The sequence below is a fragment of the Gavialis gangeticus genome, unplaced genomic scaffold (genome assembly GCF_001723915.1).
Source record: "Gavialis gangeticus isolate Ggan-Ray unplaced genomic scaffold, GavGan_comp1, whole genome shotgun sequence".
NCBI classification, from domain to species: Eukaryota; Metazoa; Chordata; order Crocodylia; family Gavialidae; genus Gavialis; species Gavialis gangeticus.
Genome location: NW_017729024.1, coordinates 21,300,863 through 21,321,215, shown reverse-complemented (window position 1 = coordinate 21,321,215; position 20,353 = coordinate 21,300,863). Strand labels below are relative to the sequence as shown.

General features: G+C 43.0%; 1 protein-coding gene across 3 annotated transcripts in view; it reads left to right on the top strand.

Annotated features, from left to right (window-relative positions):
• The window catches only part of ATG10 (autophagy related 10), a 215,353-nt gene that overhangs the window by 86,193 nt on the left and 108,807 nt on the right, over window positions 1–20,353 (top strand). For all 3 annotated transcript variants that reach the window (XM_019516931.1, XM_019516930.1, XM_019516929.1), the window contains exon 4: window positions 15,035–15,161. In XM_019516931.1, coding sequence (XP_019372476.1) covers window positions 15,035–15,161 — 127 coding nt within the window. The remainder of the gene's footprint in view (window positions 1–15,034; window positions 15,162–20,353) is intronic.

The following is a 20,353-nucleotide window of genomic DNA, read 5'->3' as shown; positions in this document are numbered from 1 at the left end:
TGTAACAGGTTGCCCTCCCCAGTGGCATTTTCTCTCCTTATTTGCTATCTGCGACCTATGAGGGGCACCTTTGAAGTCCCTTAATGTTTCTCTTCTATCTTTTGTCTCGTATCCCGCTTTTACCCATCTGCCATGTCCTGATGTAAGTATTATTTAGATGTTCTTACAAGCAGGAGCCTATTATACTTCTATGTTGGGGTTCTCAGCCACCATGGGCCTTGCCCCCTGTCTTTCTCTAGCTAGGCCTACCAGTCTAAACCTATCAGATAGGGTTTGACTCTGAGGTTCTAGCTCTTTACTCCTCTTGGGAATCATGACCCTCCTTTTGCTTCCACTATGGAACCCAGGCTCTCTGGCCCAGAGGCCTGTCCACTGGGTATAGAGCGAGCAGGCTACAAGTTCAAGGCTGGGCAGTGGCCCTGAGCTCCCACTGCCCAAAGTCACCTTTTCTTTTAGCTCAGCCTACTAGCCAAGGTTCCCCCACTGGGCCCCTTGGCCTTTTGTGACTGCACCCAAGGTGCTAATGAGGTCTCCTCCTCCCCTACAGCCAAAACCACCAGTTATCTAACAGTAAGTCCATGGGCTGTAACCACAAAAAATAAATAAAAATAAAATGAAAGAAGGCCAAGTGCCGGCTTACACTTTTCCATGGCTCTGTACTTCTGTTTCCCACTGTCTGTTACATTCCTTCTTGTGGGGCTACCGCCACTTCTCTGAGTTTTCAGGATTTCCCCTCTTACAGCAGTCAGCCAGACAGCCAAGCCTCTCTGTGGTACTCTTAAGCACAACCTTCTCCCCTTTCAGCTGCTCCTTCTCACTGCTTCCAAGCCCAAGGTTTTTATAGTTCTGGCCTGCCTCCTTCTGGTCACCTGACTAGCCAACCAGGCTCAGCTTTTAACCCCTACCCTGCCAGCATGCTGTGAATGGAAAGTTGTAGTCTTAAAGGGACTTGCCTGTTGGTAACAGGGCTAGGGTTCCCTGTTACAGACCCTCATGTTGATATTGTTCCACTCTGCATGAAATAATTAAATACTCATTGGGCTGGCTTGAGTGAGTGAGCATGACTGTATCCTAGTGGGTGAGACACTCACCTGGCAGAAGGGATATCAAGGTTCCAGTCCCTGCTACAATGAAGGATTAAATATTTTATGTAGACTGTTCATTGGAGCAAGGCAGTGACCTCCAGTCCCATGGCCAATAATACTGAACAAGTAATGTGCTGTTTGCAATGTTTTATTTAGCTGTTTCTGTCAGCCTCTAGGTTAACTTTTTAATTTCCTGTGGTTGTGAGCAATGTCAGGAGGTCATGCAGACAGCATATAGCCATGAGCCTTGCACTGGAGACTACTGATTTAGTCCAGCACAAAAGAACCTATAGTCCAGTATCCTGTCTCTGACAGTGACAAGTAGCAGATGCTTTAGAAAAGTATATGAACAGGACTTATGTAGAGTAATTTGTTCCCTGTTATACCCTTTCTGACATCAACCATTATAGGTTTAGGGATGGCAAATAATATGTCCCTGGTTGTTCTTTTTAATACTTCCCAAAGGAGTGTGTGTCATGAATTTCTCCAGTCTCTTTTTATGTTCTCATATACTCAGTTTCTCCTGGAAAAGTTGCTCCTCTTCCAGGAGAACCTATAAGTATACAGATATTCAGGCTTTTTCTCCTAGAGTACACATTGCCACTCTGAGATAAAAATAACCTGGGAACAACCGTGGTTAAATCACTCCCAGGAGAGTATCTCCAGGGAGAGTGAATGTCTGTATATACTGTGGCTTCTCTGAAGAAGAGAAAATGGTCCTTCAGCCCCCTGCCTCCCCACCCCCCGGTGGGAAGCAGCATGTTGTCAGCTGGACTGTGCTGCTCCAGCGGGGAGCAGAACACTCCCCTTTCACAATCCCCACATTGAGGTATGGGGAAAACGCAGGCTGACCATAGATAGTCTGGGTTAGCCAATCAGGGCTCCCCTTTGCACTACTGCCATCTGTTGCCAAGAAGACTAAGGGAGTTTACAGAGCATTTTGAGATGTACACACAGGACTCCCCTGGCTGTACAGTGTCTCCTCACTGCAAGCTCTCCACTCTTCAGTGCCTCAGCATTCAAAAGTCTGTACATGTGGCTCTGGGTAAATTTATTTACTCAGAGAACAAACCTGGAAAAATTCTTCTGGATTATTTTAATGTGTATACACAATCACTATCTGCCTCTACAACTGCCAATGGCAACAAATTCTACAAATTAACATGGTGTGCAAAAAATACTTTTTCCTGATAATTTCAGTTAGTGCCCTCTAGTTCTCCTGTTCTGGGACATGATGAATGACAGTTCCCTATTCACTTTATTCACATTCTTCATGAAGTTATAGGCCTCCATCATATCCTTCCTCAGCCTTCTCTTTTCCAGACTTTTGCATGTTCTCTTTGTCCTTCTCAGTCTCTTGTACACACACATATACATGTACATGTATGTATACACACACATACATCCCCCCACAAATAAATATTTAACTATTTCACTGTAATAGCAACAGGCTGAACTTGAGAGAACTCTGTCTTAAAATCCCTAATGTCTTAGTGACAAGGTCTCTCACATTTGAGTGCTCTAACTGCAGAGCTACTGCATAAATGATCAGTGTGGCTGCACTGTCAAGTCCCGTTCCTCTTCCTATGAGCAGAGGAGGACTGATGTAGATACTTAACTCCAGAAGAGGATTCATAGCTGTGAAAATCAACTGGAGATAAGCACATCCCTGCAGTCTAGAGTAAGATATTTAAGTCTTTGGTGGAACTGATAGGGTGAAGACACACCTTTCATCATTTCCTACTAACTAGTTAAGGGAGCTTCCCACTCCCCACCCAGCATGCTGGCTTTTATAGATCCCATTCTTAGGTAACTTGCTACCTCCGTGCACTACAGAGAGAGTCCAGTTGCCTTGTAGTTGTGGATTCCACAAGCCAGCAAGGCCCCTGGAAGTCAGGCATTGTGACACTTTGTGTTTTGACACCTAAGTTCAGCCCGAAGTGGAGTTTTGAATTTTTATTTCAGTTTGGAGGGGGTAACAACGCAAGAAGAATAAAGGATGATTTTGAAAGAAATCACTACTTTTAGATGAGCAGCAAATTCACAACTGTTCATTTCTCATGATACATTGCTTCTTTCACTTGAATACATTTTGCTTTTCACTTGTGATAAGAGTTTTAAAACAACCAAAAGACAAATCTAATTTCCAACCATTAGAAATAATTGTTATTGCATGAGAAACTTCTGTATCTAAGTGTGGTATTTGGGGGAATAGAGTTCTTTGATTTTGTTTTTTAGTCATGCTATGAATTAAAAAAGTTGTGTCCTCCATTTTTTTTTTGGTGGTGGGGGGACAGATGGTCATGAATCATTCTAATAGTACGTATATTTTTTAACAACTTCATAGTAAGAGTAGCAGCATAAGGTCAAAGGATATTCCTCTGGGAGCTGAAATATGTGAAGACTTCACAACCTCAGGGATTATATTTAATCACTTTGGAATTGTTTCTCCAACAGCTTAGTAACTTTGCAGGGAACATGTTGAGTTCAAAATGGCTTATCCATTTGTAGGCGTGTCCTTCAACACCATTTTCGTTGAGCTAGAAATTAGTGACAACACTTATTTGGTTAAAAGCCAAATTTTTACTTAAGTTTTATGCTCTGTAGGTGCTGTACCAGCCTAATGGGGGAGAGAGATCCCCTGCCCTCCATAAATGCTGACCTCGTGAAGGAACATCTTGAGAAGCTGGATACCTTCAAGTCAGCCAGCCCTGTCAATCTACACACCAGGGTACTCAAGGAGCTGGCAAGCGTCATAGCCCAGCCCCTGGCATGGATCTTTAAAAACTCCTGACGCTCTGGTATAGTGCCTGAAGACTGGAAGAAGGCCAATGTGGTGCCTATCTTCAAGAAAGGGAGGAAAGTGGATCTGGCTAACTATAGGCCCATTAGCCTGACTTCTATCCTGGGGAAGATCTTAGAAAAGTTTATTAATGAGGCCATCCATAATGGACTGGCCAACGCCAACATCCTAAGGGATAGCCAGCACGAGTTTGTTGTGGGTAGGTCTTGCTTGACCAATCTCATTTCCTTCTACGACCAGGTGACCTCTCACCTGGACAAGGGAGTTGAGATTGATGTCATATATCTTGACTTCAAAAAAGCCTTCGATCTGGTATCCCATGATCACCTCTAGACGAAACTGGCCAATTGTGGCCTTGGGTCCACCACGATCCGTTGGCTGGGAAATTGGCTCTGTGGTCGGACCCAGAGGATAGTAATTGATGGCAGTCACTCATCATGGTGTCCTGTGACCAGTGGGGTCCCTCAAGGCTCTGTCCTTGGACCCATATTGTTCAACATCTTCATTAATGATGTGGACATTGGAGTCAGGAGCGGACTGGCCAAGTTCACTGATGACACCAAACTTTGGGGCAAAGCATCCACGCCAGAAGACAGGCGGGTGATCCAGGCTGACCTGGACAGGCTCAGCAAATGGGTGGACGAGAACCTGATGGTGTTTAACACCGAAAAATGCAAGGTTCTCCACCTTGGGAAGAAAAACCTGCAGCATCCTTATAGGCTCGGCAGTGCTACGCTGGCTAGCACTACGGAAGAAAGAGACTTGGGGGTCATCATTGACCACAAGATGAACATGAGCCTGCAATGCGATGCTGCGGCTAGTAAAGCGACCAAAACGCTGGCTTGCATCCATAGATGCTTCTCAAGCAAATCCCGGGATGTCATTCTCCCCTTGTACTTGGCCTTGGTGAGGCCGCAGCTGGAGTACTGCGTCCAGTTTTGGGCTCCACAATTCAAAAAGGATGTGGAGAAGCTTGAGAGAGTCCAGAGAAGAGCCACGCGCATGATCAGAGGTCAGGAAAACAGACCTTACGACGACAGGCTGAGAGCCATGGGGCTCTTTAGCCTGGAAAAGCGCAGGCTCAGGGGTGATCTGATGGCCACCTATAAGTTTATCAGGGGTGATCACCAGGATCTGGGGGAACGTTTGTTCACCAGAGCGCCCCGGGGGATGACGAGGTTGAACGGTCATAAACTACTGCAAGACCATTTCAGGCTGGACATAAGGAAGAATTTCTTTACTGTCTGAGCCCCCAAGGTCTGGAACAACCTGCCATCGGAGGTGGTTCAAGCACCTACTCTGAACACCTTCAAGAGCAAATTGGATGCTTATCTTGCTGGGATCCTATGACCCCAGCTGACTTCCTGCCCTTTGGGCGGTGGGCTGGACTCAATGATCTTCCGAGGTCCCTTCCAGCCCTAATGTCTCTGAAATCTATGAAATGGATTTTGAAGATATCTACAAGTAGTGCAGGATCAAGATATCTGATAGCTGTGCGTACACAGAATAGATCTCTCTGGGCTCCGTTGACTGACTGCATGGTAAAGCATCACTGTCTACACATGCTGATGCTTACTCCACAGTCAAATAGTTAACTGCAGGGTTAATGCAGGTGGCAGATTAACTTCACAGTAGTGACTGCACAGTAACCCATGTGTAGATAGCCCCCCCCAGGAGGAACTTTGCATCATAACCGTTCCTTTACTTCCAATACTAACATAGTATTAGAAAAAGCAAGAGCCGCAAATGTAGAGAAGCGTTAAAAGTTTCAAAAATTGTTCATAGGCTTCTGATTTAAATGAATGAAACAATAAAAAATTAAGAGCAAACATATTCTGGATAATGGAAGTTTATATGGATCACCTCTTCTGCTTCCTGCCTTCAAGACCAGCCGTACAGTGCTTGTGCAGTTCAGTTTCCCAGGAGGCTAATCCACATCAGGAGGGCATGGCAATCAAGGCATCAAAGGGCAGATGACAGACCTGGGAATTGGGATAAAGGAAACAGTGACTTGATCACAAAGAGAAATGCATCTGCTCTTGGTTAAACCATTTATTTTTCTCCCTCTCTCTTTTCCTTCTTCAGTAGAGAAATTAGGGTTTGATTCTGTATTTCAAAGTGAGTTTTGGTTTCAAGGAAGGAATGCAGACTCAGGCTCTGTCTTTTTGTATGTGTATGGGGGAAATGTGTGCTGTCAACAGATAAAGATCCCCATTTTATCATGTAATTCTTGTCTCCTTTCCAGTTCACACTGCCTGTTAACTTCCTAACCCTCCCCTTTCCACTCGGTCCCTCTCTCCCAGCATGACCTGCCTTTAACCCATACCTTCCTGCTACTGTCTGGTTTCTTAGATCCAGTTCTTATTAAATACTGTCAAAAGCAACTTACCTCTGATCCCACTATCAGCTTAATTTGCTACCTAGGGTTTTAACTTGCTTCTTGGCTCAGAAGAGATAAAAATAGTAAGTTTTGCTACAGTATAACTGCATTTATTTAGCTTTCAGAATGACATGCAATATCATTTTTTATCCATTGATGTAAATAATTCATCATTTTAGAAGGAACAGAGCAAATGTATTTTGTGAGGGAAGAACTGAAATGTTGGGGAAAACTTTTGATCAGTTAAAATTAGTGAGGATGTGTTTATAAAGGAACAGATATCATTAATTAGGCTGTAGCTGCTTATCTTTTTTATTATACATATCTTGCTGTGGTATAGTGCTTTAAAACATCTGCTCAATAGTCCGTTATGATAGCACAAGAATGCTTTTACGTGAGAGTAATAAAGTAACAGATGCTTCCTGATGACAACTTCCCAATTTGTTTAGGAAACAGTCAGTCAGTCCTGGATTCACAGTTTTAACTTGAAGTGTGGCAAATTATTATGGCAAATTGTTATAGAGAGACAAGAATTGGGAAATCAAATGATTGCAAGCAGCTTTTCTAGGGATTGCAACTTAGTCAAAATTTCAATTTATGAACATTTTAATAAGATTAGCATTTTTTCTGCTATACAGATGAATCTGTTAGTCCTGGTGGTTATTTAAATAAAATCTATCAATTCAATAAGAGACATAGTTCTCTTGTTTCTTTTATGTTTATATATGCATGTCCTTTTTTTTTGGACTCATTGTGCCAGGTACATCCTATTCTTGCTGAAGAGGAAATGATTTATTTTGAGTTTTGGCTACTGAACACTATGATACAGTGGTTTCCAAACCAATGTTCTCCGAGACTGGGGTGAGAGGTCCATGGATTGCATTTGATCTCTTTCTTTTCAAGTAGAAGTTTGATTGTACCAGTGCATAGGGATCCTTGAGAAATTTTGAAGGTTGACAGTGATCCCTTGCTCCAAATTATTTGGAGACCTCTGTCATAACGGGGGGGCGGGGTATGTGGAGATTATGCAAAAATAACTGGGTTTCATTTTAACTTATTAGTTAAGCCTTTTTAAACTTATAGCCAACTATTTAAAAAACAAACAAACAAGCAAACGATATACCTGTCTTCTGTCATACCAACATATTCTGTCAGTGGGCTGTATTCAGCTACAGACAGGGTAGTGGATACTCCAAAATTTATCTTCAGGTGACTTAACTAATTTTATTTTAGAAGATAACTTCAGTAAAGTTTCATTTTATCAGTTAAAAAGACACCGTTAACCAGAGGCATAACTGGGCAGCAGAGGTATATGTCACGGGATGGAGTTCCTAAGGCCCCTTGACTGTGCCACTTTGGCACTTTGACTGCTGTAGCAGGCCCCCAGTGAGGCCTCCTCCTTCCCCAAATAGCCTCACCCAAACCACCGGTGTTGTAAACATCAAACAAACATAAACCCCTGGGCTATAACATAATACAAAAGACCAGGGTGTGCTCTGCCCTTTTAAAAGAATCGAACTTTGTCCCTGGCACTAAGTGTCTAGTAAGCAAGTGTACCTATGCAGCCCCATTAGCCCTGGGTGCAGCATATCAGGCAGTTGCTGTGTCACTGGGCACTTCCTCTGTGGAGGCTCCTTCCCCTCTGGCTGCTAGCAGGGAACTGCCTTCCCTAGTTCCAGCCTGGGGTTTATATGGGCCCAGGGCCCTGCCGCTTCTGGTCAGCTGACCATGTGCAGGTGCAGGCTAATTTGCCGTCTGGCTTGTTGCCCTGGTAACTTGCACCTGGGTTTCTGTCTTTCTCTTTGGGCTCTCTGCCCAGGCAGTTTCTGTTCTTCTAGGAGCAGGGCACCTTAGTGCCCTGTGACAGTATATACAATAGGATTTGCATGCTGGGGTGTTGGAATGGAGGCACAGTGTCTCAAGGCTCTAGTTGCACAGAGTGGAAGCAGACATTTGCGAGGAGAGGTGTTGCTGCCAAGAGCCAGGTTTGCTCTCTTCTAGGCTGGTAGCCGCAACAGCTTTACATGCCCAGGAACGATGCAGAGCCACAGACATCTGGTTTGTGGGACCCACTCAGAGGTTTGGAGTGGAGAGCCTTCCTGCTCTCCCTGCTGGGAGCCTCTGATTCCCTCATGTCCAGGGCCTGGCCAGAGTTGCTGGGCACCAAGTTTTGACAGTCGGCTGATTGTCAGCCCCTGTACTGCACTGGTGTCTGAAACTGGTAGTGATGTGGTCTTGAGGCTAACAATTAGCTGGTTATTGGCCCAGTCAGCCAATTCTGAGCCTGAGACCGCACAGGAATCAGAGGTGATCATCAGCTAATTGTTGGCTTGGGCTGGGCTTTTATCTTTCTACTTTCCAGGTTCTCTCTGCACTGGCAAGTAAAAAGGCTTGATTAGGATATGATTCTTGATCCAAAAATTGTGCCTCATGGCTGCATCTACACGTACAATTAATGCGATGCAATAAACTCCAGCGCTTATGTTATGCGGTCCGGGTGCTGTGTTTATGTGTGCACCCAGGACCGCAGTACATTGCTCCAGGGTAGAGTAGCCTCATTTGGCAGGGAGCTCTGGCGGTCATCCTGCAAGCTTGGAGCTGCTCTGACCTGCTCAGCCTGCTGTAGAGGGGCTGGCTGGGGCATGAGGGTGCTCCAGCGTGGGACTTGCCAGCAAGCAGCCCCCACACTGAAGCACCGTTGTGCCCCAGCCAGCCAGGTTAGTGTCTACATGTGTGTTGCTGCTCGCTAAAGAATTCTGCCACAGGGTTGTACTTGTATTTACAAGTACTAACCTACAGCAGAGTTGATTAGGTTACTGTGGCCTAATAGAGACACATGTGTAGATGCAGAGACTTTACTGCAGAGCTAATTAGGCAGCTCTGCAATAAACATCTCATGTAGATGCACCCCATCATGCACATATGGTATGGTAGAAGACATGATTGTTGGGATTGGGGATCAGTTCCTGTTGTACCTTTAAGTGAATGTATGACAGGGACCTTATTCAGGGCTGTCCTTAGAGAAGGGCGAACCAGGGTGACCGCCCCGGGCCCCACGCCTTGGTGGGCCCTGCAGAGGTGAGTGAAGTGGCTGTGGCCCCTCCTAGTGCTGGTGACTCTACACTGGCTGCATCTGCTCGCCACCGTCCTCCCACTGCCGCTGCCGGCTGCTTCTTCGTGTCCAGCCCCTGCCCCCTGCTAGGGTCATCTCTAGCTTTAGTTACTACTGCTGTCAATACTTTTAGGCTCCAACATTTACATTCTCGTTGTAAATCCTTGCTTCATCCTTAGAGAAGCTATAAAATTCAAGGTTATACGTCGGCCCTGTATCTTTTATGTAACATGTCCTGCCACTGCTATTTACCCAAATGAAAAGGGATTAGAAATAGCTCTAAGAAGGATTCAAGTATTTATGCATGTATACAAGTCACAAATACAATGCTTCCACTTGTCACTAGAAATATAGCAGGCAAAGAGAGATCTGAATATCAGACATCATATTTTGAATAACTACAAAAGCTTCATACTCTAGACTGTAGTCCATCTTTTTATAGAAGAATGAGGATTTCTGTCTTCCAATTCTCCCTTAGATTTTGTATTCAGTTGAATGCTTGATCTTAGACATAGCCCAAACTATCATTTACAGGAAATAAACAGGACAATACAAAGTGAAAATGGTTGTGAATGGAAACCATTAACCTTCATTTCTAAAAACTAGGCTTTCCACAAGGCTGTTTACACAACCTGCCATTCCCAGTCCACTGACTGGCACCCAACATTATATAGTTCTTTGGGGACACCTCTGATAGATGAAACAGCTTTTTTCTGGAGGCAGTAGGATCTTTGAGGAGGTGTTTCACAATCTAATCTTCCAGTAACACAGAGCATTCCCAAGGGAGGTTTTTCATCATCCATTTTCTCCCTCTCAAGAAGCGAAGTAATCAGAAAGAGTTTTTGATACCTTCACTGTCCTTTTTTCCTAATCCTGTTCAATTCTAGAAAATCAAGGTTTCTCTGTGGAGGTTTCTCACAGTCCTAACTCCCTTCCAGCCGTACAAGCAGAATGTTTAATGAAAAAGTTACTCATGGCCTAACCCACCATGTCTGAGATGGGAGAATATTTTTAAAACTTGTTCACACTGAGGAAATGCAGTTTTGTGATAAAGATGTTGCTTCTTTCCTCAGATGTTTGGGGTAAGAGAAAGTGTGATTTTCTTTGTAGACCAGTTTCACATTAACATCTCAATTTTTGATTATTTTTAACGTTACAGTTAAAGGCAAAGTAGACAGTCAAAAAGCCCGAGGCTGAATTGATTCAGTTTTTGCATGTTAATTTAAGCTGCAGAGATTAAACTGAAACAGAAGTGAACAGATATTTACCTTTGATTCAGAAAATACAGCCACATGCTGTATTTCATATTCAGCACGGAGGTGGAAAAGGATCTGGGAGTCATTATTGACTCCCAGATGAACATAAGTTGGCAATGTGGGGAGGCGGCTAGGAAGGCCAACTGCACCTTGTCGTGCATCCACAGATGCATCTCGAGCAGGTCCAAGGAGGTGATCCTCCCCCTCTGTGCGGCACTGGTCAGGCCGCAGCTGGAGTACTGCGTCCAGTTCTGGGCGCTGCACTTTAAGAGGGATGTGGACAGCATGGAGAGGGTCCAGAGGAGGGCCACTCGCATGATCAAGGGACAGCAGGGTAGGTCCTATGAGGAAAGGTTGCGGGACCTGAACCTGTTCAGCCTTCAAAAGAGAAGGCTGAGGGGGGATCTTGTGGCCTGTTATAAACTGGTTAGGGGGGATCAGCAGGCGCTGGGGGAGTCCCTGTTCCCCCGAGCGCCGCAAGGAGTGACCAGGAACAATGGTCACAAGCTGGCGGAGGGAAGGTTTAAGTTGGACATCAGGAGGCGCTACTTCACGGTCAGGGCGGCTAGAGTCTGGAACCAGCTTCCAAGTGAGGTGGTGCAGGCTCCCACCCTGGGGGTTTTTAAGAGGAGGTTGGATGACCACCTTACTGGGGTCATTTGACCCCAGTGCTCTTCCTGCCATGGCAGGGGGTCAGACTAGATGATCTGCTCAGGTCCCTTCTGACCCTAGAAACTATGAAACTATACCTGCAGTGGCTCAGGCCAGAAGCTGGGGGGCACTAGAGTACAGCTGTCTGGCAAATAACCAGCATGGGCTGTGAGTTTGCTTTCTCTTCTTGCTGCTCCTGAGGTCTCTAGAATTTGCAGTCCAAAGTCACAGCTGCAGGACTCTGCAGGAGTGCTTATCATTTCCTTTTCCAGGTTCCAGGTGCCTTTGGGATTTGTAGTCCACAATCACAGCCAGCAGTAAGTTTGAGTGGGGGAAGGAGTATTTAACCCTCATCCCTGGCCCCAGACGCCAGCCAGGTTTTGCCTGGGGAAACAGTCCCCGGCTGCAGGCTGAGCTGCATCCCAGGCTGGGCTTGACTCCCCTCCCCCCCCAACCCTCTTGTCAGACAGCCCTCACTGCTCCAGCAGGAGCAGCCCAGGGCTACAAAACGTGCTGGGATGCTGGGGGACTGATTTAACTTGAACCAGGAAGGGGTCTGGGACAGAAGTTTCATAAACTGGTTTGACCCAAATTAGTTTAGTCTGATACTCCATTCAACCACGTTTATCTTAAACCAGTTTCAGCCATTTTGAAATTGGTTTGTGTGCACCGAGCTTATGTTCTGTTAAATGTTAAACCAGTTTCTGATCACCTAAACCAGTTTATGTGCAACTTATGTCCCTAGCCGAAGTGACTTTTGTACATACATATAGAGAGAAAGCAAAAGAGTACATGCATGGGACTGTTTTGGTGATAGCAATATTAACATTTGTATAGGCCTTGAAATAGCCTTGCCATTGCATAAGGAAGACAGCAAAAGAAAATACTTAACTGTAAATACTTCACTGCGTAGAGCTGTGTTAGCCTGAAGTCAGGCAGAAGATGAGGCAGGGTGGTACACTAAAGACTGATTGATTCAGAGAGGCATGAGCTTTTGTAGGCAACAGCCTTCCTCATTAGATATTAGTAGGCTGTTGCCTACAAAGGTTCATGCCTCTCTGAACCAGTTAGGCTAAGGTTGTGTCCAGACATGAAGGCATATGTGGTTTGTGGCACTGTAAACTGCATGTGGGGAATGTGAAAATGTGTCCCATGCTGCAGATTTGTTACCAGGAAAGACTCTTCAAGGAACATCTCCACTCCTGTAGTTATGCCCTGGCTCCTCCAACACACTGGGAGCTGGGAGCAGCTGGGCAAGGGCACTTTGTCCAAAGCAAGACAATTTGTCCCTCACCAAAGCGCATGTGGAGGGCCGTGTGATGCAGCAAAAGGTAGTGGCACAAATTTGTGCCACTACAATTTTTGCTGCTGCTAGTGCATGTCTCTACACATCTGATTGTGATCTAAGGTGCCACTATGCCCTGCCCTCTCTCAGATATTTCTCTGTACATATTTCAGAGTAGAGTAATGGCTAAACAGTAGGCCATAAACCTATAATAAAAAGGAATTCCAAGCATTAACATCACACAAAGGATGATTCTGTTACGTGGGGAGATTGGCTCAAGTTCTGGAGTTGGGATCTGTATTCACTTCTGACTGTGAAGGTCCCTAAAGTTTGAAGACGGTTGAATCCCTTTCTACTTGTCATTTTCCATTTTTCCCCCTCGTATTCTGCCAGGAACTTTTAGAGTTCGTCACTTTTCTGCATTCATCAAAGTGCTGTCCCAGAAACATCTGGTTTAAAGATCTGCCAGTTTACTGTATAAATGTAACACCACTCTTTCTTCCTCAATTTTGTTTTAAATAAAATATTGGCTCCTCCGATCACATCTAACTAGAGAAGCTGAGATGTGGGAAGGCGGGGATACTTTATTTTCTTTCATGTGAATTGAGCACAGAATGCAGATATGTACCTGGTCTGTGAAGTTAGATACAGTAATCATTATTGTCCCTTCTGGCAAGTTGTTTGTAAAATCCCCTTAAAGGAGACTTTAAAAGCAAGGTCAATACAGAATGGAATTCCCCTTAATGTTCTGTATCAGTGCTTTAGGTGTCTGTTGTTTGATAAGCTGAAATCAAGGTTTATGCAGCTGGACACTATTTCCAAACTACTTCTGTTCTTTGAGCATCTTTAATTTTTTAATTGAATGCCCCAAATTGTGCTATCTATTTTTCCAACAACCTTGGTATGTAGATTTCCATTTACACCCTTGTTTCTCAACAATATCTGGTTGTCTAAAATGCCAAATATGGATGCAACGCTGTTCATGTCTGCTGTTATAGTTTATCGGTTCTTGTATCCCCTAATGGATTGATTTGTGGGCAAGGAGTAAGGCGACTTAAAGACCACAGGTACAAATATGAAAACTGTCTTATATGTTAAAGCAGCATGAGATTTGAGCTATACTGATATTTCATTTTTCCTTCTTAGTCTTTCCTGCTACACCCCCAAAGCTCATTTGCTTTTAGGAATACAATTGCTCAATTGTGTATGGAGTTTTAGGGTTTGGAAGGCTGATCAAGTTCATATATCTTTTGTGTGTATCTTTTTGGAAAAATTGTTCTAAAGTATTTAATTAGTTCACTTAATAGGGTTGAAAACTTAATGGCTTCATTTGCAGAGGTGATGGACATATGCAGTTGCTATGTAAGTCAATAAAACTGTGGGTGCTCAAGGCTTTTGGAAAATTAGGCAATGTATTCATATGCTAGAAGCAGGTAAAAGATTGAATTTCTAATTGGGAACTTTTGGAAGTATTTCTCAGGATAGGGACAGACATTCAAAAAGCCTGAGCTTGAATTGATTCTATCTTTGCAGGTTAGTGAAACCTAGCTAGGCTAAATCACTTTGTAACTGCACAGACATCCTAGACATGCAGGCATATGCCTGCAGTGGCTCAGGCAAGAAGCTGGGGGTGCTAGAGTAGCCTTCCCTTCACTTCCCTTCCCTTCCAGAATCCTGAGCAGTTTGACCCAAAGTAGTTATGTCTGATACTGCATTCAACTAGGCTTATCTCAAACTGGTTTCAGCTATTTTCAAATTGGTTTATGTACACTGAACATCTGTTCTGTTACAGGTATAAACCAGTTTCTGATCACTTAAGCCAGCGTATGTGTAATGTCTGCCCCTAGCCTCAATCTTCTGGTTGGGTTCCACCCAACCTGTTTCAGTTTTACAATACAATAATTTATTTCAGTTCTACAGTAAGAGGATGCAGAAATTGTCTCAACTTCAGAAATTTTATCAACAAACATAACCTCCTGTAAAATAGCTGTCATTCAAAATGGAACTGGGAATTCCTGTGTGCAATGAATCAGCTTTGGCAAGTGAAATAGATGTTTCTGGGGATATGTGATGGCCTCATGTTTGATTGATTTTTTTTTATAGTAAAAGGTAATAAAGAGAATAGCTGCTGTAGCCAACTTATTGCCAGAATACTCTGTCACATGATTTTCCAGAGGTACTATTTTGTCTTTGTGTTTCTCTCTCAAAAGCAATCTGTATTTAGAAAGGCCCTGATCCAGCATACAACTCACAGTTTTAATGTCAATCTTACCAGGATTAGGGCCTTATGTTTTTTAATTTCTGGTTTTACCATTTCCGTAGACCTCAAGTAAGAGTTTAGTAAGGGATAACCCTTTTATCCCTATATTTATTAATTAGTTGCTATCATGGTAGTCCCATAGTTCCCTCTCAATGCAATCACATGATTTGATGAAGCACCATGTTTATGTTTGTTTTTTCAGGAAACCATGGATGATTCTCAAGTAGCTGGAGTCTGTGCAGCAACAGAAGTGATTCGCTATGAGTATCATATCTTGTATTCCAGCAGCTACCAAGTACCTGTTTTGTACTTTAGGGCATGCTTTCTAGGTAAGATTTGTTATATGTAAGACAAATAGCAGAAGAAGCATATTCTGGGGTGAAATGGAATCATACTGACATAGATTTTGTATTGAACATGGGAAGAGAATAGTGATTGTGCATAATAAGAAAATAAGAGATGGGGCTACTCACTAGTTAATTTTCTGATACAAATAGATACTGTACATCAGGACCTTGGAGTAGATGATATCATCTCAGCCTGAGGAAGGTTGATCTTTGGCTCCTGGCATCATGCCCATGGTTGACTAAACCTGCTGGACGTTTTTATTTTCCTTCTCTTTAAAATGAATACAAAGAACTTAAAGCTACAGAGCCAAATTCAGCTGTGGAATAAATAGACACAACTCTGACATCAATAGAGTTGTGCCTGCTTTCTCCAGACTATCACAGTGTTTAGGTCAGCTTTTACATTTAAAAGAGTATGCTGTCTTCCCATCTATTTAAAATATTCTTTAAAAAATAAACATTAACTTGTTTTAGCCATTTTAAACAGTGCTTTAAAACTGGTTCTTCCAGGATTTTTTTTACCTTTATCTTGTCACCCACTGTCCAGCTGTTAACGATACTGTGATTTCACTCACTGTCCTGTCAGGAAGGTGGAACACATTATCTGTCTCTTTGGCCACTGTTAGTTGTGCTTATTTAATCTGCAAACATAGTAGTGTAACCAGACTGCAGTAGTGTCCATGCTCCTTCACTCTCTGTCCAAAAGATTATGTATCCAGGGTGTGGGGGTTGGAATTCTCCAGCCATTTCTAAACTTGATTTTCTCCATGGCAGCATCACCAGCTTTTGTGTTTTGATGATCTCCTTACTTTATCTAGATAAAGACATCTGAATGTTGCCAGTGATATCTTTTTCTTTTTAATTAAAAAGTAACTTAAGCTGTGTTGAATGTATTTGGTAGATTCAGTCACTCATTGCCTTATATTGTTTAATGGTTTCTAATTTTGCAATGTTAGCAGTTTAACAAGCACTTTAGATTTAAAATTGAAGAATAAATTCTCAGACTCCCTAGTGAAAAAAAATTAGTCTGAGGTGCAGTTTCAAGTATTTGGCAATTTGGGGTAAGTTTTCGAATTGGAGTATGGAGAATTGGGGACACATCTCTGTGTCTGTTACCACTAACAGATCACTAATTCACACACCACCATGTTGCAAATTTATTCCTAGGATTATTACAAGCATTTACAAATGTGCAATATTCTGATATTAAACTTGTTGTGCAGATGACAGAAGGATATAGAAACTTTAGCTGCTTCAAAATAACAGAGTAGGAGACAGATGAATTTATTTGTGATGCTGAAAAATATCATCTTCCTGGGTTTAGTTGAATTAGCAGTTTACCTTCTCTATGCAGGAGGGTGGTATGATGCTGCAGGTAGAGGAAATAGGACACTATTTCTACAGTACTGTACTTTCATATAATTAGTATTCACCATAAGCAGTTAATCACCAGAGAAGAGCTCCCAGAGACAAAACAAGTTGTTTAGCTTGTCAGCATCAGGGAACGGGAGGTGTTGAAACATGATTCCTTATAGCTGAAAGTGGATCTCACAGAAGCTAGTGGATGATCTAATGCACAATCTTAGTATGATATGCCAACAGCTCCCCTTGCAGTACACAACTATAATTGTTCCTACAAGTATAATTATGTTTTAAAACACTTCTTGGGAGTTTTTCACAATGAAAATAAGGTGGTGGTCTGGGGAGGGTAATGTGCATATGTGTATGTGGATTATGAAGTCCTACGAGTGTCTCTGTATCACTGTTAACATGTTTCTCTCTTTGGTCCATTTAAAGATGCACTGATACAAATACTGATAACCAATAGTCTTTGCAAGAGAATATTTGATTAGTATCATAGCTTGTATTTTCATACTGTGTAGCACAGTTTCTAGATATTGCAAATCCTTCTGTTTCTTCAGATCATTTACTCACTGCCCATTTAGAGCTGTCTAAAGACCCTAACGTGATATTTTGGGGAGTATACGAATCACTGTAAACAGAGACACCCTTTCACTTTAAACTGCTGCGACAAGTTTACTTTTTACTTTGCATAGACCTCATATGAAGATGATTCCAGGCAGTGTCCTGATATTTTCACCCTTTCATTATGATGCTACTGTTTTTCCTTTGATAACTCTTTGCCTTTTGTCTCCAAACAGTCACTATTGTTTACCCCATCCCTTTGCAAAGTTGCATGGGAGACCTACATCAGGTTCACTGAATAAATAACTATTACTGTGTATAGATAGGTGATGGGAACAATTCTTTCCCATTTGCTCTCTCTCTTGCTTGCTCCAAGGTCCTTCAGGATCAGGGCTAGAGGAATCTCAAATCTGGAAGCAGGCTTTTTTATCTCAGCATACTTTCATAAACATTTTAAGTTGAAAAAATCTTGAGTGTAACACTGATCTTGATGAACCCAAAATCTTGGCATTTGAAAAAAATGTCGAACTCCTCCAGCGTAAAAAAACATTCTTAGAAAATGATTCTGATTCCACAGCGTTCTTCCCTGATCTTTCATTTCTCTCCATTTTGTTATAACGTATCTCAAATGCCCTATGTTATCACAGTTGTCTGGTGTAGGTGGACTGAAACCTGTCAGTGTTACACCTTATGCCACCCAGAATATGTTGCAAGGAATAAATATAAGCTATAACCCTTCCAGGATCTGGACCACATTGCTCACACAACTCTACCCTGCCTTACAGCAGGGGACTGGGCAGGAATCCCAAACTCTGATTGCTCACTGGCAGTGTGTTATGTGGCCACTGGAACTCCAGGCCAGTCTATGAAACAATAATTTTTCTGTTCAATTTGACTGTTAAATAGTTTTTCATATTTTGTGATATTCATGTGCTCTTCTTCATGCTACACATTATAACAGTGCCTGGTACTAGCCTGCCCAACACTTGCAGTCCACAAATAGAGTATTCAAAAACACTTGTTTAGAACAGTTAAATCTTTAGTATCCCATTGTACAAGATTCCAGTTTGGACAGACTTACTCTGTTGACTTCACCACCCAAAGATATTCTTCTCCAGGAACTGCTTCAGGATCCTCAAATTGGATGTCAGCCTTGAGAGCTGTTGTTCAGCTTTACTCAGATCTTCAAGTGTGATTGAGCTGAAACATGAAAAACAGTTCTTTCAGAGGAACTAAATTTGGCCTGTGTCTTCAATTCCAACTTTATTCCAACCCTGAATCAGTCTATTGGTCTCCTGGAATTCTTTCTGAAACTCTGCTCTGCTTTCTGAAACAAGGAGTTTGAGTCCAGATTTAGGAAGACGTTTAAATTTATTGTAGTCTTTGGAAATTAGTATTACAGCATAAGCCTAGTTCTGTGGTGTAGCAGGGAGGGCAAGGACTGCAGCTAGAAAGAATGACTAAATATGATGCCTAATGCCACTCTCAGAAAGATGTCTTTAAGAGCATAAGGGAACCTATAGAGAGATACTATCCCTCTGAGATAGTAAGTGGCTTCTGATACTTCTCAGGCAAATGATCCCTGATAAGAGAAGCAAACATTCCCAGATGGAAAGTAGTAGGAAGCCAGGGAAACAGACTTCCCATCTTCTCAGATTCAACCTTCTACTTGGTTTTTCTTTTGTAATTGAGACTTTTATCTTCTCTCTAGTTGCTGAGGCTACAAAAAAAGGAGTCTTCTAGAAATATGTGAGCTGTTGTAGATGTAGACAGTTGACAGATAGTGTCACCAGTTAGTTTTCTTATTTGATGCTGGTATCCTCCAGATAGGCTAGGTTCTCTCCAGTAGGGTTTTGTTAATCAGGTGAGTATTTTCTCCTTTCCTTAGCTTTCAAGATGTCTCCAAGAGACATGTATCCTCGGAGTAGTTGCCTGCAGCTCCCAGGAACCCACACCATGTATCCAAACAGTTCTTGAAACTACTTATAATGAGCTGACAGCAACACAGATACACAGTGGGCATAGAAATCACTCACGGAGTGCCCTGATCCTCAGGAAAAGAATGGTTCAGATCACCCACCACTTCTTCCTCCCGACACCCAGGGGAGAAATCATTAGTGTTGGCTCTGAAGCTGCAGAAGGAGGAACATAAACGTGTGCTGGTGAGAGGTAGCAGAGACTGCATTTTCACCCTCTTAGTGAAGGCAGAAGGAGCAAGGAAGAGCAGTTTTTTTTAGCTGATACCTTAGACTTTGTATCACAAAAATGTGGGTCCCTGTAGTAAGGCCATAGTGATCAAAGGTTAAAAGGGGAAAGCCTAGAAGTTAGTCAAAGTTCCTTACAACTTTAAGGAGGGCTTTCTGTTTAAGCCTTAAACCATACTGAAAGTAGCACTGAATGTGACCCAAAGAGCTTGTAGAATCGTTGCTCTGAAAGAGGCACTTCAGTCTTGCTTTATGAATCAAAAGCAAGTGGACCACTATTTCCCCCTGGAGAAGAGTGGTCACAATTATGGGACAAATACAGCATCAGGTTCCTATAGGTTGTACTATGGGAAGGGCCCAGAAGAGCCCCCACACTCAGCCACAAGAGACTTGAGACCTCTAAATTCTCTATACATTTTCTAGAACAGCATTTCTCAGCCTGTGGGTCACGACCCAAAAAAAGGTTTGCAGGAATATGTCAAAAGGGTTGTGAACAAATTTTAAAAACAGATTCTCCTTTAAAGGAGACTGTGGCTTTTCTCTTGCAGGCTGGCAGAGTTCACCCCTAACCTCCTTCCCCCATGCCCCACACATGAGCAGACTGGGACCTGGGGGTGGGGAGCAGCAGGTTGGGAGTGAGGGGCACTGGGTCGGGATTGGTCACTGATGTTTACGAATGGGTACTGGTACAAAATAGTTTGAGAACCACTGCTGTAGAATCATGAAGTTGCCTTCTTTCTCTTTATCAGGTAGTACTGTTTCTATCTGAGATCCCAATGCTTGATTGCTTCTTCCTTTTTTTTTCATCTCCTCATTTTCCTCTTCCAGCGTAAAGGAGCAGGACTGTCACCTCCACAACTAGTTTGCTTCAGTGAGGCCGAAAAAATGGATTTGGGGACTTCCATAAACTGCCTTACATTCAGGCCAAATGAGACACAGCATTGATGGAGTTTCTCTGCTGGCTAATTTTTGCTAAAGAGCAAACTTCCTTAGATTTCATAGATTTCATAGACATTAGGGCTGGAAGGGTCCTTGGAAGATCAT